The 23,959-nt window shown below is 31.3% G+C and overlaps 3 protein-coding genes, 1 long non-coding RNA gene and 1 pseudogene across 4 annotated transcripts; 1 reads left to right on the forward strand and 4 right to left on the reverse strand.

The window, feature by feature from the left end:
• Positions 1-406: 406 nt before the first annotated feature.
• On the reverse strand, positions 407-2,529 carry LOC128294160 (uncharacterized). The gene is made up of 2 exons (XR_008284435.1): positions 2,366-2,529; positions 407-684 (listed from the first exon to the last, which is right to left on the reverse strand). It is a non-coding gene; the product is annotated as an uncharacterized LOC128294160 (long non-coding RNA).
• A 900-nt stretch (positions 2,530-3,429) lies between these two features.
• LOC108481132 (cyanidin 3-O-galactoside 2''-O-xylosyltransferase FGGT1-like) lies at positions 3,430-5,037 on the forward strand (annotated as a pseudogene).
• A 4,088-nt stretch (positions 5,038-9,125) lies between these two features.
• LOC108482211 (ras-related protein RABA1f-like) lies at positions 9,126-11,370 on the reverse strand. Its single transcript, XM_017785324.2, has 2 exons — positions 10,894-11,370; positions 9,126-9,759 (listed from the first exon to the last, which is right to left on the reverse strand). Exons 1-2 carry the CDS (start codon positions 11,112-11,114, stop codon positions 9,327-9,329), a joined length of 654 nt encoding a protein of 217 aa, XP_017640813.1. The 5' UTR covers positions 11,115-11,370; the 3' UTR covers positions 9,126-9,326.
• Positions 11,371-13,497: 2,127 nt separating this feature from the next.
• Positions 13,498-18,442, reverse strand: LOC108482362 (rac-like GTP-binding protein RAC9). Its single transcript, XM_053029874.1, has 7 exons — positions 18,081-18,442; positions 17,894-17,981; positions 17,296-17,403; positions 16,385-16,450; positions 15,897-15,961; positions 15,671-15,736; positions 13,498-13,800 (listed from the first exon to the last, which is right to left on the reverse strand). Exons 1-7 carry the CDS (start codon positions 18,180-18,182, stop codon positions 13,702-13,704), a joined length of 594 nt encoding a protein of 197 aa, XP_052885834.1. The 5' UTR covers positions 18,183-18,442; the 3' UTR covers positions 13,498-13,701.
• A 3,143-nt stretch (positions 18,443-21,585) lies between these two features.
• Positions 21,586-22,965, reverse strand: LOC108482864 (cyanidin 3-O-galactoside 2''-O-xylosyltransferase FGGT1-like). Its single transcript, XM_017785951.2, has one exon. It carries the CDS (start codon positions 22,954-22,956, stop codon positions 21,586-21,588), a length of 1,371 nt encoding a protein of 456 aa, XP_017641440.1. The 5' UTR covers positions 22,957-22,965.
• Positions 22,966-23,959: the final 994 nt, after the last annotated feature.

Consider the following 23,959-nt stretch of genomic DNA (forward strand, 5'->3'; position numbering starts at 1 on the left):
TAATAAGATTCTTAATATTATTATTAAATTATGAATTAATAAAAATCATAATATATAATATTATAAAAATAATATATAACTACTTTATTATCTTTAAACACATATTTAATGTGCTAAATGTTCCATTATCCATTTATTTTTTCCTTGCACTCTTTTTCTTCCTTTACTAAATTTCTTTTATCTTTTATATAATAAAAATCAAGTTTATATAATCTTCAATTGAGTTAATTGGAAGATTCGTCTACAACCATGGCTGAATCAACATATTATCATCTTTATAAACATATCACTTATATTTTTATATAGTTAAATTAAAACACTTGTTCCTTATCAAACAACTGTAAGGAAAGTCACCCCAAGCTAAGGTGCTATACTGTAAACAAGCATCAAAAGAGCACATAAAATATATATTTCAAAGTTTCATCTCAAATTGGATTATCCTCCACATTCATGCAACCAAACATTGCAAATGACACACATATCTACATACAATTTACATTCTGATCAACTACATGTTGGAAGAATACTCAATAGCAGTACTTTTTCGAGTAATCTTTCAAACCACGGCCTTTCCATGCCTCACGGTATACAGTCCCAATAATGTCTTTGAACTCCTATTTGTCCTTAAGAGCCCAGTTAATCTTGTTATTATCGATGCCAAGATCAATCATAATGTGCTTGTTTCTGAAAAAAAAGTTCAGTTTACATTAAATCAGCTTAATAGCATCACATTCAAACTATTTTATTAGCCCTATCCGACAGCTTAATTAACACCAATTTACATCCCCTTTAACAACGAATTTAACCTTTTCGATCAGCAACAAAAACTAATATTTAACAACTATTGTTTTTCTTTTATTTCATACATGCAGCAGACCAATTGCTCTACATATTACAACACATTCAAATAAGTATTTATATGCTGGAATAATAAGCTTTCAAGCTGTAGTTTCAAAGATCATTTAAGCATTTAATTGTCAAATTTTCACTTCACTACTAACAACCGAACTTAGTAAGAATAACATAATATTTTAGCTACTAAACTCGATTTATAAACCCTACAACCATAGCTTACCCGCATGCAAACTTGAATTTAAACATGAGAATTTGCAAAGTTTCCTTTGAAAAACTCACTCACAAGCACATTCAATTTGTCCTATTTTGGACAGCACAAGACAGCAACATGCAGGGCATTTGTATCCCGCAAGAACACACTCAATAGTATTAAAATTTATTAGTTCATCACAGCAACAATCCATGATTTTTAATCCAGTAATACTCAATTATTTGGTCCCAAAACTGAATAGCATAATGCAACAAATGGGACTGTCTTTACAGCCCTCAATCAACATGAAAATAGAACCATTAATTTGTTCAAATTTTGGACAGCAAAATAAGGGCACAAAATTGGATAGCAGTAATTTTTACACTATTTCCGAGCAGCATTTAAACTTACAATAAACGAATCTAGCTAATGCCAGATAGTAAGTAGCCTTGAAAATTTAAAGAACATTTTCAGCCATTAAATCAAAACCGCAACATCAATTCTAATTTAATATATATATATATATATATATTAAGCATGAAAATAACAAAACGAGTTTAAAGAAAACTCACCATTAGCAACACTCAATTTGTACTTCTAAAATAACAAGTCATTCGGCAAATAAAACGCAGTTTACTCATTAACGACACATCATCAATATCAATCCCAGAGTTATACATTTTAACCACGGCACCAAAGCACTATAAATCACAGGTATAACCCCTCCTAATTTGTCATTTGAAGATACCACAATTTCATTATTAAGACCGTTTAAATTACGACAATTAATCCACTTTAGATAATGGTTTAAGACAACATAAATACTTACAGCATAAATACTTACATTTTAATCAAGACCAAGAAGTAGGAAATCTTAATTATAACTATGACATCTTCTAATTTCAGCTTAGGACATTAATATTAATCAATTCCAGCAGCAGGTTACCTTAATTTCATTACAAAAAGTCATATTCTGACAGCATGCATGGAGTTTGCATTCCTCGACAGTTCACTCAACAACTAACAATCATCAAGACTTTTCCTTCAATTTTCATCACACATACCAGCATTAGAGTACAATAAATCATTCAAGAAATAACTTAAACTCACACCATAACCAACAACAGTCTTTTTTTTTATTTACAACCATTTCTTCAAATTTCCAACATGATTTATTTGCTCCTAACCAAAAATCAACAGCAGCTAATTGACAGTTTAATAATAAAATTCAGACAACTTAATTGAAGTCACCAACTAGTTTAATTCGACTTGACAATTAACTAAATGAGTAAGTGTGTGTAAATTTCAAGGAATACTTACCGAATTCTTCCTTATAAGCACAAAATTTCTCCTTGCCTTTACCACTTTAACCATCTCCTACCTCTCTAACTTCTTAATATGAAGAAACAACTATTTAATATGCCAAATCCATGGCCTCTCCCTCCATGCTAAAAGACAATGAGCAACCCTTTTGAACCCCCAGTGATGCCTATGATTCCTCAACAACAATGCCATGATCAAATTACAACATAAACCAAAATATCAGACATTTTAGGGAAAAATAGATAAATACTATGATCTAAGCACAAAGATGAAAGGATCATCTTCCAAAAGAAAAAAAACTAGGTCATGCCATTAAGTAGAAATTGTGAGATCTCGCTTTAATTCCCAAAAGGCGCTTTCAATCTAAGTGCAAACCGCAACAAATTAAACCCAATAAACCTAATTGAAATTTTTTGAGAAATCAAAATTTCTCCCAAAAGAGGAAAAATTCTTCCACAGGAATTCAGAATCAAAACTGAAATTCGAAAGATCAAAAGGTATTTCTCTAAATCCAATGAAAAAGAACAATAAAAAATCAGCATTGAGAAACCAGAAAGAAAATAGAGGAAGAAAAGTAATGGGAAATTGGAACGATTAAAAAGAGGTACCCTTGGACATTCTTGGGGGTTTGATTAAACCTGGAATCAAGGCTTTATTTGTGACGCTAATCTTCTTCACCATGGCTGCTGCTGCTGGTCTTTCAGACCCCTCTTCTTGCTCACTCTAAACGTTCTATACAGGTATATTGGGAGAATGGTGAGGGTAAATAGAAAGTAAGAAGAAAAAGTTTAAATAAAACAGAGAAATTTCATACCGCACGATAGATTTGTTGAAAAACTCTCAGATAGGAGTAGGGAATTTGAAGAGATGTGAGATGGGTAGAAAAGGAAAGAAAAATAATTTTTTGTATTGCTGGAAGCGTTGAATAGCCATTCATTAGTGATGGAGTTGAATTGCTATTCAGTGATTTTGAGGAATAAGGATGTAATAGTTATTCCATTGAATAGACTTTACAGCCAACCAAACCCCTGAATAAGATCATTGTGTTGAATAAGGGAGGAATGGCTAAGCCATTCATGTGAACCAAACAAGGCTTTAGTCTTCTGCCACAGATGCAAAAACCATTCAAAAACCATACAACACAATAAGTTTGTATTTTTGTGGAATATAATCACAACACTCGTCAACTATGGTAGGAAAACTTTTCGCATTGCAATGTATCCATGGTTTGCCATTGGCCATATTACTCCATTCATTCATATGGCCAACAAACTAGCACAGAGAGGTCACAAAATTTCTTTCTTTTTGCCAGCCAAAACACTAGGCAAGGTTGAGGCTTTCAATCTCTATCCGGATCTCATAACCTTCATTCCAATCATTGTTCCACATGTTGAAGGTTTGCCTGTTGGTGCTGAAACAACAAACGATGTTCCTTCCCCTTTACATCCTCTCATTATGAGTGCCATGGATCGCACAGAACCAGATATTGAAGCTTACCTTCGTGAACTCAAACCCCATTTTGTTTTCTTTGATTTCACTTGTTGGATGCCAGCTTTGACTCGCAAGCTAGGCATAAAGTCCGTGCTCTATTGTATCATTAGCTCTGGAACTATTGGCTATGTTCTTAGTCCTGCAAGGAAAATTCTTGAAAGAGGTTTAACCGGGCTTGATCTCCTCAAGCCTCCAAAAGGTTTTCCTTCTTCAAGTATAAAGCTACGCATGTATGAAGCTCAAGGATTAGCTGCTGGAACAACAATGGATTATGGAAGTGGTATTTCATTCGCGGAACGCCATCTAAGGTCATTTAGTGATTGTGACGCTATTACTTTCAAGACATGCAAGGAGATTATTGTGAATATATTGGAAACCAATTTGAAAAGCCAATGCTCTATGCTGGTCCGGTAGTGCCAGAGCCAAAAAAATAGAGTTAGAAGAACGATGGGAAAAGTTATTAAGCAACTTTGACGCCAAGACATTGATATTTTGTGCCTTCGGGAGTGAATGCGTTCTAAAAAAAGACCAATTCCAAGAATTAGTTTTAGGCCTCGAGCTAACAGGTCTACCATTCCTGGTCGCCCTGAAACCACCAATGGGAGCTCAAACAATCGAGTCGGCCTTACCAGAAGGATTCCAAGAAAGAGTAAATGGAATAGGGTTCGTTTATGGAGGTTGGATACCACAACAACTGATCCTAAGGCACATTTCTGTGGGGTGTTTCGTGACTCATTGTGGCTCGGGCTCTTTGGCAGAGGCTATGGTGAATGATTGCCAATTGGTGTTGGTACCCCATGTTGGCGACCAGATAATTAATGCAAGATTGATAGCTGGAGACTTGAGAATTGGAGTAGAGGTTGAGAAAGGTGAAGAAGATGGATTATTTACAAAGGACGATGTTAACAAGGCAGTAAAAGCTCTAATGGACGATGATAGTGAGTTGGGGAAAGAGATAAGGGCTCACCACGCTAAATGGAAAGAGTTTCTTTTAGCACCAGGGCTTGAAAATTCTTACATGAATGATTTTGTCATTAAGTTGAATACCTTGGTGTAAGGAGTTCTTTAATTTTCATTAAGTCAATATGTTTTTCCAATTTGTAATATTTTCTTTACAGAATTTGATAATGGAATTCAATTTCAAGAACTCATGGTATATCCTCAAATTAGATGTAAAATTTTGAATCAATGTTATGTTATTACTTAAATTTCATTTTCATGTTAAAAATTTCATATTGAATTTTTATCGATAAATGGTCAATATGTACATTTTCATGTCTGCAAAGTCTTACTATTATATGGAGTCGAAAAATGCAGTTTAAGAACCCTATTTTTATAAATCGGGTTTGTAAATATTAAATAAAAATATTTATAGAATTATTATAAAATATATTGAATTTCGGTTAAGTAATTTAATCGAAAGAGTAGTTAATTAGAACTTAAGGACTAAATTATAAAAATTCAATCACTATAGATTTTAATTAAAAAAGACCAAAATAAAAATTAAGCAAAGGTCAAAAATGCTAATTAAACTATTTCTAAATAGGTGATAGTGGATGTTGATGGAAACTCCACTAACTGTGATTAAAAAATAATTTATGTTAATTAAACCATGATTTACTAATTAACTTAGGTTTAATTAAAATATAAAAAGGGGAGCTAGTGGAAATTCATCATCTTTTCCACTATCACCATTGTCCACCATGGGAAGAAACCAAAGAAAGCTTAAAAAATTCTTCCTACCATTTTGCCATTAATTTGGTAGGTAATATAAGCTATTTTCTTGTGATTTTAAGGATTTGTGATCATGAGAGCTTGATTTAGCTAGCCGATGTACCAATTTGATAAACTGACAACTTTTTAGAAAGTTGTCATTGTTGATTTACTGATGAATTACGCTTGAAATTGATATATTTTGAGCTTAGATTATGAAAAGGATTAGATCGTAAAGTTAATTTAACTTTTTGTTAAATTTGTTACATTAGGGACCAAATTGAATAAATGTAAAATCTATCATGAAATTATGATAGAAATATAAAATATAAGATCCCTAATGAGAATATGTGAAATCAAATTTTAATCCGAATATAGGAATTGAGAGATATGATTGTCCCGAGTTTAAGGACTAAATTGAATAGAATAAAAAATATGTGTGGCTTTGTACTTAGATGTGGATTGAATGAAGTATGGTATTTTCTTATTTATTGAATTATCGATTGTAGCGAATGACGACTTTAGGTCGTCAAGAGGGAAAGGAAAGGCGAGAGCTATCGACGAGTGAGGCGAGGTATCAGTTTGTGCTTTTATGATTTGATATTAATTTATTTTCTCCATATTCATGTCATACCACATGATTGAATATTGAGGTGAATTAATAATGACCATATGCATTGGTTTTCTTTGATTGATATTAATAGCCAAGATAGTGGACTGAATTAAATAAAATGGAAAGTATTATGATTTATTAGGAACATGACGTGTAATATGAGAATGGATTGAATATGTTATATGGTATGAGTTAATTGTGTGTTGATGATGAATTGGAATGAAATTGTGATATTGAATGTGAAATTATATATGAATTGAAATAAAATGAAAAAAAAAATGATTATTGTGTGATAAATACAATGTACAGGGTTCAAAAATGAAAATGTAGCCGAATATAGGGTATGACAGGTAAATGTGAAAGTCTATAGGGTATGAAAATGCGAATATGGATAATTACATGGTATAATCATGTAAAAATAACTGATTACAAGGATGGAAATGAAATATTTGTGATTGGTGCCGATGTGAATTTAGTAAAATGTTAGGATACAATTGTCATGCCAATAGGGTCATATGTGTGCTTGTACATAGATTATTATATATTATAACGAGATCTAGCATTTATTGTAAATCCTAGGGTAATATAACGAGATCCAACGCTGATCCTCGAGTAATATATGATATAGGTTTAGCCCGGATGGGTAACCTGATAAAAATTTAGTTCGGACGAGCAAACTTGGTTCATTTTTGTATCCAAGTCCGTTTTACTAGAGTTCTATCGGGTGAAACATTATAATTGAAATTGGAAACTTGGAAACGTGATGAAATGGAATTTATAAACCAATTTGTTATGCCATTGAAATGAATTATGTGTATCCCTTCCATATGGTCTCAACCCTTTTACATAGCCTAACCACATGACTGTGTGACCCCTAATTTACAATTGTACCTAGAAATTTGTGATATGTTCAATTTAGTCCTTGAATAGTCCCCGAATTATTTTTAGGGTTTTATTCATTTAATTGAGACATTGATAATGTAAATATTTTGGAATTTGTAAACTAATTGACTGAATTATTATTGTTATATGCATGATATGTGAAAGATTCATGCCTTCTATCACTGTATTTCTGATAAACTGTTACTACTATTACCGTTTTTATCTTACTAATTGCATGTTAAGCTGCCTACTACCACTGTTGAACCGAATACATGTTTAACCACGCTTATTGTTTCCGTACTGTTCTGTTACAAGCATGTCATATTGAATAGTATGGGGTGGGGCGATATATATGAAGAAGTACTGACAGTTTAATAATCTGCAAACACTGGTGGTTCATCCACAACTTACTAGCATTTTATCTGCAAACTTTTTATATGAAAATAATGGTGGTTTACCCACAATTTTTACTGACAGTTTATCTGTAAATTATTGGTGGTTCATCCACAACGTGGTGTGTAGGGATGGATGAGTTTTGAGAAACTCTTACTATGGTATGTAGCGGAGTTGGGTAGGATCTTTTCTAATAAACTGAAATTGCATTGCCATTCATAAGCATATACAACAAAACTGAAAATTCTAAAATGTTATACTAATGTGTTGAACTGAAAAACTGATATTATGTACGTCATGTTCTCTGTATTGCTATATTGATGGTGAATGTTCTGAGAACTGTTATTATGTATATTTTGTCTATTGTTTTGCATTGATTTTCTTGTGTTTAAAATCACATTGAGCTTCTTAAGCTCACCCCCTCTTAAGTCCCTTCTTTACAGATAATCTATAAGGTTAAGTCGGACTCAACACTCAGAGGGCTTGTCTCGGATAGGTTTTTTTTCAATAAAAGGATTTTAGACGTATTATTTATAATTTTTGTTATTTGGGAATTGTATTATTTTATTTGAACTGTGACATGGGACTTAAATTTTGGGATTATTTTGGCATGCATGACATTTAAAGTTGATTAGGCTATTGAAATTTGGAAAAGTAATTAAAGATGCACGAAATTTGATTTTAAAATAAAAAACCTAATCGATTATCACTTTTCCATTGCTATAATTGTAATTTAGTTATTGAATGGCAAATAAATTGGAAATCAACTAAGTTTTCAAAAATTAGTCAACATTACAAAGTAAATGTTAAAACCAATCAATTTTCGAATATCGTAAGTTTTAGTGAAAAAGAGATATGAAGCTAAGCTTTTCTTCAAAGGTAAATAAATGTTTTTGAAAGACTGTTTTAGAAACTCTGATAGTTTTTCTAAGCCATTTTAGTGGCTAATGTAGCTTTCAGAATTCAGCTGTAACGTTTAGGCCGGGTTAGAGAGGTTACAGGTTGGGTATGAGATGTTACAAAAAGTAACCCATTATCAATATGTATTACAAGTTGTGATTTAATTTCAACTCATTCACCAAGTTGCAATCTCACTCATATTCATTAACTAAATCACTCTCCCCCACCAAGAATTTCTACAAAGTGAACATTTTTTCTACAAAGAGTTCTTCTTTATTATTCTTAACTAGATCACTCTTCCCTACTAAGAGTTCCTTCTTTATTATTCTTAACTTGTAGTTGTTACTTCCTATTCGATAAAATATACGATATTATCAAAATTATTAATCCACGTTTGTTAACATTATTAAAATTATATTTATAAAATGATTAATATTTTTCATTGAATTAGTAAAGTATTTTAGTACTAGAATTTTGTTAGCTAGACCATTTAATTATTCTATCTACTGAATGTATGCCCTAGAATTACACATCTAACAATCAATTGCATAGATAAAAACTGAAAGCTATTGAAACAACAACATGTCAATATTAGGAGTGAGCAAAAGTTGGTTATAATCGACTTAAATGATTGATCTGATTGTCATCAAACAAGAGGATTATGATGAATAAATTTTTAATTTTTTTAATTGAATCGACCGAACTGACCGATTTCTCTCCTCTAATCAATGCCACTTCTTCACTTAGAAGAGATGCGTAAGAATCTTTCGTTAACAATTGGAAGAAATTTCCTTCTTATTTCAATTTTTGAATAAGAACTAGCTTTGCAAACTAAAAAGCATATAGAATTTGTGTTTAAGCATAATCCAAAGAATAATTTCAATTTAAATACATTGTTGATGTTCACTTGTTTGTGCTTTCAAAGGGATAAGAAAATTTGTCAAAGATGAGACTCCATCTCCATAATTAAGCCGAGCAACATCCAGCTCCTTTCACAGCCGATACATCGTCTTTAGATCCAACATTGATCGTCCGACCTTTAGGTAAAGCTGCCGGATCATCTCCGATGTCAAGAGCTTTCCTGCTTACGACACGATAGATCTGGGCCAACACTTCGGTGAAGGCATTCTCAACATTTAAGGACTCAAGTGCAGATGTTTCCATGAAAAAAGTGTTCTCTCGTTCGGCAAAAGCTTTAGCATCTTCAGCTGCAACAGCTCGCAAGTGACGCAGGTCGGCCTTGTTCCCGACTAGCATAATCACAATGTTTGGATCGGTGTGGTCTCGGAGTTCCTTAAGCCACCTTTGTACATTCTCGAACGTAACACGACGAGTGACATCGTAGACTAGTAAAGCACCGACGGCACCTCGATAATACGCACTGGTAATTGCACGGTACCTTTGGCAAAATAGCATAAACACAAAGATATATTAGATCAAACATTTTGAAAACTTCATGTTTTGCAATAAATTTAATAAGAAAAAGGATACTTCTAAGGCTATCGTAAAAGGATGATTCATTTTAATAGCAACGACTAACAAAGCTATCAATTTGAACCTACTAATAATATTATATAATAAAAAAGAAGAAGCAAAATTATACCAAATTAAATTAAATGAATTAAATCTCAAAATTTAGCACAATAAAGCAACCAAAACAATGATTAAACCCTAATTTAGGGGAAGAAATAACTTAGGAATCGAATAATATCCTTTCATCCTCCTTAGTCCATAGTAATACCAAATTAATGTGAGAATTATTTATAGACATCATGCTTTCAAAATTGCATAAACATCAATCTCAATAAAATAAAGGGGAAAGAACAATGCGATTATTATTATTGTCGATTGAGTTTTAGCTCGATTAATATAGGCATTGTTGTCAATGCAGGAGGTCGTGAATTCGAGTGCGTTAAAGTGCATTATCCTCCTATTTATGGGTTGAAAATGGACTATGAATAGTTCTAAGCATTGTGTTGAAAAAATAATCGAGCCTATAATGATATTATAATATTATTTTGTAGATTTTTTATTTCACTATTGATTTGTAGAATAATTCAAAATTTAAATGCTAATTTATCAAATTATAAGACATTATATATTAAGCATCTAATTTAAAATTTATTAGTAGCAAGAAATGAAAATTTTTCATTTAATCAACATGAGATCAAGAGCGAATTTAAGTGGCAAGCAGGAACCTTGGCTCCTAAAATAAAAATTCTCTCTTAAGTAATAAAATTATACTTCAATCCTTAGAAAAATAATCTTTCAAAATATGAAATCATAAATTAATAAATAATAAAATTATATTTTGAACCTTTCAAAAATTTATAATTAAATTCCGATCCCTATATCACCATTTAACATGCATTCAAAGTGCCTATCACATAACAAAAGAGCGATAATAGATCAAAATAACGTCCCGATTATAAACAGATTTGAATCGAATTGCAAATTCAAATAAATTTGAAGAAAAAAAAAAGCAAAGATCCCAAAACCCAGATAAAAAATTCACAAATAAAAATAAGATTACCTTTCCTGTCCAGCAGTGTCCCAAATTTGAGCTTTAACAACCTTATCATCAACATGAATGCTACGAGTTGCAAACTCAACACCAATGGTGGATTTAGACTCAGCGCTAAACTCGTTCTTCGTAAATCTAGACAATAGGTTGGATTTTCCAACACCAGAATCACCGATCAACACAACCTTAAACAAATAATCATAATCATCATCAGCTCTATAAGCTCCCATTTCCTCTCTGATTGGATCCAAAAAAAAAAACACTCAGAAAAAAAACGAAGAAAAACCCAATATTAATTGGGTATCTTAATTGTTATGGTTAACATTTAGTTTTAAATTTGTTGGTTCTGGGTTTGGGATTGTTTGGTGTGAAAAAAAGAAGAAAAAAAATAGAAATAGGGTAAAAAAAGCTTGGCAAAAATGGCTATGATTAAAACAAAAAACTAACCTCTTTTCACGAGATTTTTTGGAAAATAATTTTTTTGTGTGGGCAAAAATTGTTTTGATTTAACCATCTATGATTTATTGAATGGTTTTTGTGTATTGAGATAATAAATTTATAAAATAAATTCAATTTGTTTGGTCTTTAATTGTGTATTTTTAATTAATAAATTAATATATTTTATCCTCATAACATAAATGAATACCTCTATAATTAATAATTGCTATTTTTTTCCCACTTTTCGATTTTATTGGACAAGAATAGTATATAGCACGTATTATTATAATTATTATTTGTTATACCACCTCAACGAACCCCTTACATGTGTTATTAGCATGCAAATCTCATGTGAAATGAGCCTTGAGCATCAAGTAATGCCATGGCATACCTTTGCTAAGCCATCTCTGCCAAGTTCACATGGAACTTTAGGCCCATTGATTACTTGACTGTCTTAAATTGTCACATCATTGTCACTGCAAGGAGAAAATGTATAACTCTACTGTCAACCAACCCAAGATGTATGGACTCCCTTGTCTCCCATATATAAGCCCAATCATAACACTTGAAAGGATGAGAGACCCATAGTAGAACACTTTCAACCCTTTTCTCCAACCAACCTTGGGTATCCTCCTAATTCCCTCAAAACCCACTAAGAACAGCGTTTTCCACCCCATTCCAGGGTGAATTGCCACCATCGCAGCCATCTACTTCTCCTTGTTGATTTTGTTTATCAACTTTATTATTATTGGTACATATATAGCTTTTGATACAAAGAATAGGCGAGGAGGAGGTCGTGGTGAAGATTAGAGATTGATTCACCCTTAGGAGCATAGAGTCGTATAATGTTGATAGTAAGGTAATATGTTAGGTGGGCACACAGAAAAGAGATCAAGAGAGAGAAAGGGGAGAGAGCTAAAGAAGGTGCATTGTCTGTTCCTCAAATATGAGGGGGTTTGTATATGGATTGATATCATGGGGAACATGGCAACTGCTGGTTGGTCAACTAGTCCTTTAAGGGTCTTAGCTAGGTGGATGATGTGATATGATTCAAGTTATAGGGTATGCAAATGACAAGTGACGATTGTTCCATTAAAATAACTTGCTTGTCAGAGGTGGCAGCTTGTATATTCCCTAAGCTCTGACAAAATAGTGTTCATAGAAGAGGTAATCTGGCTGAACCAGTGGTGTTCTGCTTTAAGAAAGTTATTCTAATGGCGAAGATTACCATGTACAACAATAACATACATTATTTTGATTATTGTGAATCCAAGTTGTCAGAATTTGATTGTACAATTTGATTAAATTGAGAACCAGATGTCCAATCCTGATATATAATAAGAAATAGTCAAAACAATTTTGAATAAAAAAAAGAGGAAAAACCGATAATTGAAAAATCAATTAAAAACAAAAAAAAAATTGGATTTTTTGTTTTTAAAAATTATTTGTACCAAAAAGAATTTGGGTTTTCCATTATGTTTTTGGGTTAAATTCCAAATCATTAATGTTTCATTTTTTAACTTTTTAGTTTGTATTATCAAATAATGATTTTAGTTCTAGAATTAGTCCCTACATTCTTGGGTATAGAATAAATTTTAATAAAATATTTATTAAAATTATTATACTTGTAATAATATTATTAATATTGTTATACTTGCATCTCGCTAGTTTACTTCGCGACTTGGTGAACCACCTCGCAAGCTTACTTCACGGCTCCCGCGGGCACCCTAAGAAGCTCCTCACCTCACAAACCCAACAATCAAGCGAACACGCACTATAGGGATTACCGCTCTAATAGGCGTAGAGGATCTATCATTTGTACATCGTATTTACTCATTACTTTAATATGACAACCCATTTCTAAGAGGAATGGACATCAGTAAATCGACTAAGCTCCAAGGAATACGAAACTAATAAGGTGGTGACATGTAGCACATTGAGAAAGACTGACGATGTCCTATATAAGATACCTCAAGGCCCAAAAACAAGGATTTCTCTTTCTCTACCTCTCTCTTCTTTCTAGTCACCTTTCTTCCTCCTGAACACTCATAACACTTTCTACAACTTTTTGCCCACCGGAAGAACCATCAGACGACCACGGTCTTTACTTGGTATCAACAAACATAACAATGAATTTAAATTTTATTGTGAACAAAAAATAAATGGAAAGAAATAGGCTAATAACAATGAATGAGTTTAAACTATTACAAAAATCTTTTTTTTTTCTTTTCATACATTACAAATACTATTGCAATTTCAATCTAATCCCCTTTTAGAAATCCTTCATGGTTACATATGAAATTTTATGTAAAAAAAATAAAAAATAAAAAACAAAAATATATAGCAAATAATAATTTGATTGTAATGTAGAATTGAGGTTCAAAGGAAAGCACATGATCTTCTTTTTATAGGTTTTCTCTTTGGTTTTGGTGGCCTCAATGCTATCTTTATTGCAACATCAAAAACAACCTTCACATTCTGAACCAAAACCCAACAAAGCAAAGTTTATTAGCCTTTTAAACATAATTTGATGTTCAAAAACAAATAAGTACATATTTAAGAAAGTTCATGTAGAGCATAAATCAGTTAAAATCGATTTAATCGACTCATTCGGTTAAATCGAATTTGGTTAGCTCAGTTATTTCGGTTAAACCGATTAAAGTCTCGTTTATTTTGTTTTTGTCGGTTTGTTGTTAAAACTCATAACTAAACTGATAAACTTAATTAACTAAATTGATCGATGATAAGTTAACCTTTTGCTCACCCTTACATGTCATATAAGGCAAAAGCCCAATGTTAAGATAAGCCCATATGACCTTAACATGAGATTAGTCATGTAGATTAGAAGATAAGAATAAAATTATAAATTTGAAGTAAAATGTAATTTTTATTATTAAAGGGACTAATATTAGAATTCATCATCCAAGGAGCTAAAGCTTCTACTTCCCCTAGCGCCGCCCCTAATCTCAATTGGTTAGAAGATGGATTAGGCGACGAACCCAAGACCCCATGATGTTGTATAGAAAGCGTAAGTTGAGCCTAAAACTCTTAGGGCACCTTTGAATGGGCGGTGATTGTAGCGTGGTAGAATCTTTTACTTCATAGTTATAGTAACTAATCTTGCCCCTATCGCTGTTTTTAACCTTATCGGAGATAAACGCATCGTCCATTCAAAGACACCCTTAATTTACTATCTTACTATATACCTAAAACCTTTTTATTTTTTTTATTTTTAAATTTTCCTTTAAAATACAATCAATTATAAACAACAAAAAAATATGAATAGAGAAAATTACATTATCAAGTTTAATATAGGTATTGCATCTGTTCATCAAAGTATGTGTTTCATAATACATATCTTGCGTTACAAGAAATGTTTTTTCATAATATAACTTTACATAAACTATTTTTCTTCGTTTCGAAACTTTTTTAGAAAAGTTACGTTATTTTAACAAATCAATTCAGACGTAATAAAAATATTTATTATAATTATTTTAAAATATAAAAAATTTATTGCATCACCAAACTCAAGTCTTGGTGGTCAAGTAATCATCCTTTGACTCTATAGCAGTCACCCAATTATTAGTTAATTTCGTTTTTGATCACTCAATTATAAAGAGTTATAAAAATGGTTATCTAACTATTTAATTTTGTCTGTTCTGGTCTCCAGATAGCTAACGGTGACCACTTTTGAAATTGGCATAATAGCAACCTTAACCCTCAACATTTATAAATTAAGTCAATTTAGTCTTGATTCTAAAAAAAATTAACCCTATTTACGCCTTGTATAATTTGGTTTTTATTTTGTTACAATTTTACTTTTTTTTTTGTGACATTGAGGGTTAATTTTAAAAGAATGAGAAAAGATGAAATTTATTATTTTGGATTTTTTGGCGTTTTGGGTTTTATTTTTTTTATCTTTTCAATCAAATTTAGTTGATAAATTTATTTTTTTAGTTATATAGGTAAAAGGGTCACAAAGAAAAGCAAAACTAAAAAAAAAAAGACCAAATTACTCAATGTGTAAATGTCAAGTGTTGAATTTTTTAGAATTAAGACTAAATTGACACAAGATTTAAATGTTGAGGGTTAAAGTTGTTATTATGTCAATTTTAAAAGCTACCATCGTTAGCTAACTGATGACCAAATAAGGCAAAATTAAATAGTTGAATGACTACTAATGTAGTTTACCCATATGATTTTACTCAGCTAACTACCTATCTCGATTACCCAAATTATAAAGAATTGATTATTTACCTTCTTTATACTATATATTTATTACCAATGCGGAATTACTAACATTGCAAACTATTAACAAAAACTCGATAAATTGTAAGATAAAGGGTACCTGTTGGGTTTTGGAGCTGCACTCAATGTAAGTAACTGCACCTACCATCTTCTTCAACTCCTCACCCTATTCACCATTATGTATAAATAATAACATAATTGTTAGCTCATCGTAATGTGTCGATGTCGAGTTAATTTCAATCGATTGATATATTTGTTTAGTGCTTTTTTTTTTTTAATTACCGAAAAGAATAATTATTTAAGCTTAGATTTTTAATTTAACTTGCCTGAGATGTTGTTATTGATATTGCTCCTGGGTTATTACTCAAGAACTGCTTGTCATCTCTTAAATCTGCATTTCAAAATGTAAGGTCTTAATCAGATTACTTTACTCAGTTGTGAGTTTATTTTTATTATCAAATTAAATCTGTTTAGGTCTAGGTCTAAAAAATAGCATGTTTTACCATTTAAAAATATTCTAAAAATGAGTCAGATTGAACCGACCCAGAGTTGAAAAGTATAAATCAAAGCTCCTTTGAATCAGATATAGATTACCCTATTTATAAACACCTCTTGTCCAGTTACTGTAGTATGTTCTCTCTTTCTTTCTAAACTTAGGGATAGTTTCGAGTTAAGTCGAATTACAAAAACTTTGTTTAAGACCCAATCGAGTTTACGAAACTAAGCAAATAACCCAACCCTTAGACCGTCGAGTCTCAATCTCAAATCATGTGTGTAGTTATTTAAATTTTTAAAGGCAAGAGATTCAGCTTACCTAGTTTGGTTCCAACAAGCACAATTGGCACATTAGGAGCATAATGTCTAAGCTCGGGGATCCACTGTTAGCCATGAAATTCAATATTTATGTCATAAAATTGAGTAATTTGAAGATAAATTAAAAAGGTATAATGGTAAAATTAGCCTTCAACATTTATTTTTTTTGCCAATTTGACCCTTGTTTTTTTTATTAGAAATTTGGCTATTAACCTTCCAAAAAAAGTCAATTTGATTTTCTTCAATGTAATTGTTGATTAAAACATTAGTTTTTTAACGATGTTGGTGTGGACAGTGGCGGAGTCAGGGGGCTTGTAGGGCCTCGGCCTTCTTAAAATAGAAAATTTTCTATTTAGGTCCTTTATAATTTATAAAATTTTAAATTAGTAATAGTAAAATTGCAGTTCCTCCCAAAATGATAAAAATTTGATTTTGATCTTTTTAAAATGACAAAAATATAAAGTATTAAAATGATGAAATTGTATTTTTACTATTGTAAAAATATACAATTTAATTCCGGCCTCTGCAAAAAGAATTTCTGGCTCCGCCACTGCGTGTGGAAACCCACATAATAGTCCACGCGCACTTCATGTCGATATGACACTATTTGTCATATATGTCATGTTAACAAATAATTTAAAATTTATAAAATATTCAAAGAATAAAAAAAAGTTTATAGAAATTAAAAAAAGAAAAAGAATGAAATGTACGTGGATTGCTATGTTGGCTACCATATTTAAAAATTTAGCATTTTAGTCAGTATTTTCGTTAAAAAAAATAAATTTAACTCTTTTTAAAAAATTGAGGTTAAAATTAGTTCAAAAATAGACTAAGGACCAAATTGACAAAAATATAAATATTAAGGACTAAATTTAACATTATATCTTAAAAATAAAATGAAATGAAATTACCTTTTGTGAACATTTTCATAACTGGCCTTGCTAATAAGAGAAAAGGCCAACAAAAACACATCAGCTCCCCTATAACTCAAAGGTCTTAACCTATTGTAATCTTCTTGGCCTGAAATTCACAAATTGAATGAGATATGTATATGTAAATTTCAACTCAATCCTAAATTAATTCGAACCCGAACCCGAAATTATCTGAAATCAAAATAATTCAAACTTGAAATAATTATAACCTAAAATAACACGAACGAGTAATTCGAAATAACTTGAACCTAAAATAATTAAAATTTGAAAAAACCCAAACTTATAACGATTTGACCCAGAGAAATCCAAGCTTAAACAAAAGAACCGAACTCAAAATTCATCAAACTTTAAAACCCAATCTAAAATTTTTTAAATATATATAAATATTAATATAAAATTATTTTTTATGGATGTGTTAGTCCGACCCGATAAAAAAAATACGTGTAAGCTCAACTCAAAACAAACCAAACCGAACAGAACTATCAATCCATAAACATCTCTATACCGAACCAAAATCAAGTTAAACACCCCCGATTTGAACCGATATTTTCCTCGAACCATAGAGTCAATGAACTTACCGGCAGTATCCCATAAGCCAAGGTTCACTGTGCTGCCATCCACCACCACATTAGCACTAAAGTTGTCAAACACTGTGGGAACATAATCCTATACACCAAGAAAGAAAAACAAAAACCCATTTATTTTTATAGCTCGGTTCGACTTGAATACACCACAAAATAACATTCAAAATGACCCCATCGTTACCGTTGGGAACGTATTGCTAGTATACGAAATAAGCATGCAAGTCTTCCCCACCGCTCCGTCACCAACTGTGACACACTTGATAAACCTCGACGTATTCATCATCTTTGGTACAATGACAACGGTGACAACTTTTTTGATGACTTTGAACTCGGTTAGATATGATCGATGAAGAAGATGGTGTTGGGGGGGGGGGAATTGTGAGGTTTATATGAATTGAGGGGTTGGCTCCAAACTTTAGAAATGATTCAAAAAGGAATGGCTTTTGATTTCTTCAAGTGGAAGAACATTATTAGAAAAAAAAAATGGTGATTAAAGTGGGTTTGGTGTTGGGGGTGTTAGTTGGTGGATTAAGTGTTGTGGAAGGGATGGCGAAGAAAATTAAAAAAGGAGTTTGCTTAAATAGTGTTCTAAAATATCTAACTTTTTTAGATACGATATTGTTGATAGTAACAGTTATGAACCTCGAACATGAATTGTAAAACAATAGGTAAATCCAGAAATATTTTAGGGGTGAGAATTTAATTATAATTTTTTAAGATTTCAAAATATAATTTAATTATTTTTGAAAGGACTAAAATGATTGTTTCCATTTTTTGGTGACCAAAGGGCAAATTTACCATATTTTAATTTATTGCTTGCCTCTTTAAGTTTGCGTTAGGGGTGTTTAAAAGGTCAGTTCGGTTATTAACCGAACCGAACTAACATTAACCGAAATAACCAAATTGTATAATTTTTTAATCGTTAACAGAATCAAAATTTTTTCAAAAAAAGATTAACCGAATCAAAATATTTCAGTTAATTCGGTTGGTTAACCAAATTAACCGAAATTTATATGCTTTTATCTTTTGATTAAAATAAGTATAAAACATATAAAAAAATACTTTGAAATTAACCGAAATATATGTTTTTATCTTGAAAGTTAACCGAATTAACCAAAATTTTATGTTTTGAAACACTATATAAGTCTTGAAATTAACACATTAATTATTAAGTTTGGTTAATTCAGTTAATTACTCAATTTCAAATTGAATTAACCGATAACTGAAATTCCAAAAAACCATTAACTGACTTCTGACCGAACTAAATTCAATCACCGACCAATTAATCAAATTAGATTAATTCGGCTAATTAATTCAGTTTTAACTGAAGTTTAAACATCCCTAATTCGCCCTACATAAAACATATATAAAGGATAAAAAAAATATCAACTTTTTCGTAGTTATTTGTTGAATTGAAGTTTTAGTTTATATTAAATTTAGGGTTTGAATCCGGAAAATACATTGCTCTTCTCATATAAAATAATGTTAATATATTTTTTGGCCCCTAAACGAGATAATTACGTTCATTTTGGTGCTTAGAAAATTTTTAATCTATTTTGGTACTTGAATTTGACAATTAAATTCATTTTAATCCTTAAACTTGAATTTCATCAAAATTTAATAACGTAACACCCTAAAATTATATAATTTTATTTTTCAAGGACCAAAACAAACATAATTACCAAGATCAAGGGTAAAAAATTACATTAACCCAAAAAAACCCAACTTTTTCCTTCACAAATTAGTGTAGTTTTGAGTGAGAAACACGATGATTAACAATTTCGGTGCTTTGTGCTTTACAAAATGGCTGACCTCATATTAGCTTTGCTTGCCCTTTGCCCCCACTAATATTTTGAATCTTCAAAACAAAGATGTGAGAGTCAAAAAAAAAAAATGGAATTAGTGATGATATATACTCATCTTTACGTTAACATTACCTTTCTAATTATTTTATTATTTAGTCCTCGATTAAATTTTAATTTGATTGATATTATTACGGTTAAAAGTATTTAAATAATTAACTGAATCGAATTAATATTAATCGAATTAATTCGTTAACCGAATCGAACCGAAATTTATATTTTTTTATTAAAACAAAAACATAAAAGAAAACTAACATATTATAAAATTAGAAAATGAGTTATGTTTGTTTGTAGAGGTGTTCAAATAGTTGGGTCGGTTATTAACCGAATCAATTACTCGAAATGTAAAAATTTTTAACCGTTAACTGAATTGAAATATTTTGGTTAATTTGGTCGATTAACCAATTTTTTTATTAAAATAAGTATAAAACATATAAAAAAACACATTGCTAATGTTCATTTTTATTAGTTAAAATATATATTTATTTCGATTAATATAAAAATAATAGTTCAAAAAATACATTACTAATATAAAAATATATTATATATAATATATATTTTTTATTTCGGTTAATTACCCGATTTCAAATGAAATTAATCGATAACTGAAATTTTAAAAAATCATTAACCAACCTATGATCAAACTAAATTCAACCACCGACTAATTAATTGAATTAGACTAATTCGACCGATTAATTTGGTTTTAACCAAACTATAAACACCTCTATATGTTTATATATCTTTTGCTCAAAATATCATGTAGATATTCGAGCTTGATTGATTGGTCCAATCCCTAAACAAGTTTAGTTAAGTCATAGATCAAAATCATTTCACTTATATAAACTCGATTCAAGATTTAAATATTTTATATTTTTATCATTAAAATTAAATAAAAATTCTATTTTTCGACAAAAAATTCTATTATTATTAAAATAATAATTTGAAACCTAAGATGACACATAAAAATACCAAAAACATGTTATAAAACAACATAATTAAATTTATGATAATATATGATACTTTAACACAATTAATATCAACATAATATGTAATTACTTATATCCCATTGTTTTCTGCATTTTTATCATAGAGTATATTGCACCAAATGTCCCAAACTATGGCTCATATTTTAAATTGGTCCTGAAACTTTACAAAGTTCTAATTACATCCCTTAATTTTGGAGGTTATATCAATCAAATCCTTCCGTTACTAAGACAGTTAATCAGGGGCGAAGCTAGAAAAATTTTTTAGGGGGGGCCGGATGAAATTTTAATTTTCTATAATTTATATCTTTATAATTTGTAAAGAATTAAATCAAATTTTTATAATTTTAGGGGGGCTAAAGTGCAATTTTATCTTTACTAATTTAAAATTTTTAAAAAATTTAAAGAGACAAAAATATAATTTTACATTTTAGGGGGGGTCAGGGCCCATGCCAGTCCCCCTAACTACTCCTCTGCCTTTAATTTCATCATTAAGTGACACCTCAGATCTCATATGTCTTAATTTAAAAACAAAAATCTAACGGTTCATGTAATAAAAAATACATTAATTTTTATGAATTTCATTTTAATTGGATTCTAGATTTATATATTGTCACTAAATTATATAATATAGTTTATTAATAAAATAAAATTTATTTTAATTTTATGAAATTATTTATTAATGAGGTGGTTTATGATTTTCTTTATGAAAATTTTAACATGAAATTTATTTACAATTTTACATCTAATTTGAAGATATATCATAAATTTTGAAATTAAATTTCATTATAAAATTTTATAAAGAAAAACATGTTTATTTAACGAAAATTAAAGAAAACCCTTACACCAAGTTATTCAATTTCATAACAAAATCATTGATGTAATAATTTTCAAGCCCTGGTGCTAAAAGAAACTCCTTCCATTTAGCATGGTTAGCTCTTACCTCTTTCCCTAGCTCACTATCACAATCCATTAGAGCTTTTACTGCCTTGTTAACATCGTCCTTTGTAAATAACCCATCTTTTTCACTTTTCTCAACCTCTACTCCAATTCTCAAGTCTCCAGCCATTAACCTTGCATTAATTATCTGGTCCCCAACATGGGGTACCAACACCAATTGACAATCATTCACCATAGCCTCTGCCAAAGAGCCCGAGCCACAATGAGTCACGAAACACCCCACGGAAGGGTGCCTTAGGATTAGTTGTTGTGGTACCCAACCTCCATATATGAACCCTGTTCCATTTACTCTTTCTTGGAATCCTTCTGGTAAGGCTGACTCGATTGTTTGAGCTCCCATTGGTGCTTTCAGGGCGACTAGGAATGGTAGACCTGTTAGCTCGAGGCCTAAAACTAATTCTTGGAATTGATCCTTTTTTAGAACACATTCACTCCCGAAGGCACAAAATATCAATGTCTTGGCTTCAAAGTTGCTTAATAACCTTTCCCATCGTTCTTCTAACACCATTGTTTGTGGCTCTGGCACTACTGGACCAGCATAAAGCATTGGCTTTTCAAATTGATTTCCAATATATTCACAATAAGGCCCTTCAATCTCCTTGCATGTCTTGAAACCAATAGCATCACAATCACTAAAAGACTTTAGATGGCGCTCTGCGAATGAAAAACCACTTCCATAATCCATTGTTGTCACAGCAGCTAAACCTTGAGCTTCATACATGCGTAGCTTTATACTCGAAGATGGAAAACCTTTTGGAGGCTCGAGGAGATCAAAGCTGGTTAAACCTCTTTCAATAATCTTCCTTGCAGGACTAAGAAGATAACCAATAGTTCCGGAGCTAATGATACAATAGACCACAGACTTGATGCCTAGCTTGCGAGTCAAAGTTGGCAACCAACACGTGAAATCAAAGAAAACAAAATGGGGTTTGAGTTCACGAAGGTAAGCTTCAATATCTGGTTCTGTGCAATCCATGGCAGTCATAATGAGAGGATGCAAAGGGGAAGGAACGTCATTTGTTGTTTCGGCACCAAGAGGCAAACCTTCAACATGTGGAACGATGATCGGAATGAAGGTCACGAGATCCGGATGGAGATTGAAAGCCTCAACCATGCGCAATGTTTTGGCTGGCAAGAAGAAGGAAATTTTGTGGCCATTCTCTGCTAGTTTGTTGGCCAAATGAACATACGGAGTAATATGGCCAAGGGCAAACCAAGGATACATTGCAATATGAAAGGTTTTGTGTGCCATAGATGATAGGTGTTGTTGTTAAATGGCTTTAAAAATGCAAATTATGTTAATTAGAAGATAAACTCGAATACCAAGAATGCAATCCTTGAAATCGCTTATATTATACAATTGCTTACAACTTAATATGTTGTCCTTTTCTACAACTATGCCTAAGTTGGTTTCTTGGTTACTAATGTTCAAAAACCATTATTGAAAACCGATACAAAAATACTATTCTTAGAATACATCTTTCACGCTATATACGTCAACCTTACTACATTAGCATATATCGTTCCAGTTTCTAAAACAAATTCAGTACAATTCTAACCTAACATTTAAAACATAGCACGCCTAACATTTTCCATCCTAAAGTTGTTTCACGTTACAATATTGAAAACCGATACAAAAATACTATTCTTAGGAAACATCTTTCACGCTATATACGTCATGTAACACTCCGAACCCGTGACCGTCGCCGGTGTCGGACACGAGGGGTTAATGGGTCAAATCTTCTCAAGGTACCAACCAATTTGGCATTTCCAGACAGGCTGGGAAACTGCGTCACTGACGCCATAAAAATCATATCTCGAGTTTCAAAACTCGGAAACTGATTCCGTAAATTTTTCCTGAATTTAGACTCATATATCTATCCATGGATTTATTTCTAGAATTTTTTGTTGGGCCAATTGGTACATTTTATTAGTTAAAGTCACCCATGTTACAGGGACCGACTGCTCTGACCTTCGCATGTTACAACTTGAATATCTCTCTGTACAGGGCTTTAATACTGGTGCCGTTTGTTTCTAATGAAACTAGACTCAAAATGGAATCTGTACATATAAGGCATGACTCCTAATTCTTTCTGGATAATTTATGGTAAATTTTCAAAGTTGCGACAGGGGACCCAGAAACCGTTCTGACCCTGTCTCACGAGAACTTTAATATCTCTCAATATACTGCTCATATGGTCGTTTCGTTTCGTCCATATAAAAATAGATTCATCAAGGTTCAATTTCATAATTTA

Source organism: Gossypium arboreum, chromosome 6 (assembly GCF_025698485.1).
Source record: "Gossypium arboreum isolate Shixiya-1 chromosome 6, ASM2569848v2, whole genome shotgun sequence".
In the NCBI taxonomy this organism is placed as follows: Eukaryota; Viridiplantae; Streptophyta; class Magnoliopsida; order Malvales; family Malvaceae; genus Gossypium; species Gossypium arboreum.

Coding starts and splice junctions, on each gene's coding strand:
- LOC108482362 (XM_053029874.1), bottom strand. CDS start 18,182: ATGATGAATACGTCGAGGTTTATCAAGTGTGTCACAGTTGGTGACGGA. Junction 17,404..17,893: donor TGGCTTATGGGATACTGCCG/GTAAGTTCATTG, acceptor TGTGAATTTCAG/GCCAAGAAGATTACAATAGG. Junction 15,962..16,384: donor GCTTGTTGGAACCAAACTAG/GTAAGCTGAATC, acceptor TTTGAAATGCAG/ATTTAAGAGATGACAAGCAG.
- LOC108482211 (XM_017785324.2), bottom strand. CDS start 11,114: ATGGGAGCTTATAGAGCTGATGATGATTATGATTATTTGTTTAAGGTT. Junction 9,760..10,893: donor GACACTGCTGGACAGGAAAG/GTAATCTTATTT, acceptor ATTTTGCCAAAG/GTACCGTGCAATTACCAGTG.
- LOC108482864 (XM_017785951.2), bottom strand. CDS start 22,956: ATGGCACACAAAACCTTTCATATTGCAATGTATCCTTGGTTTGCCCTT.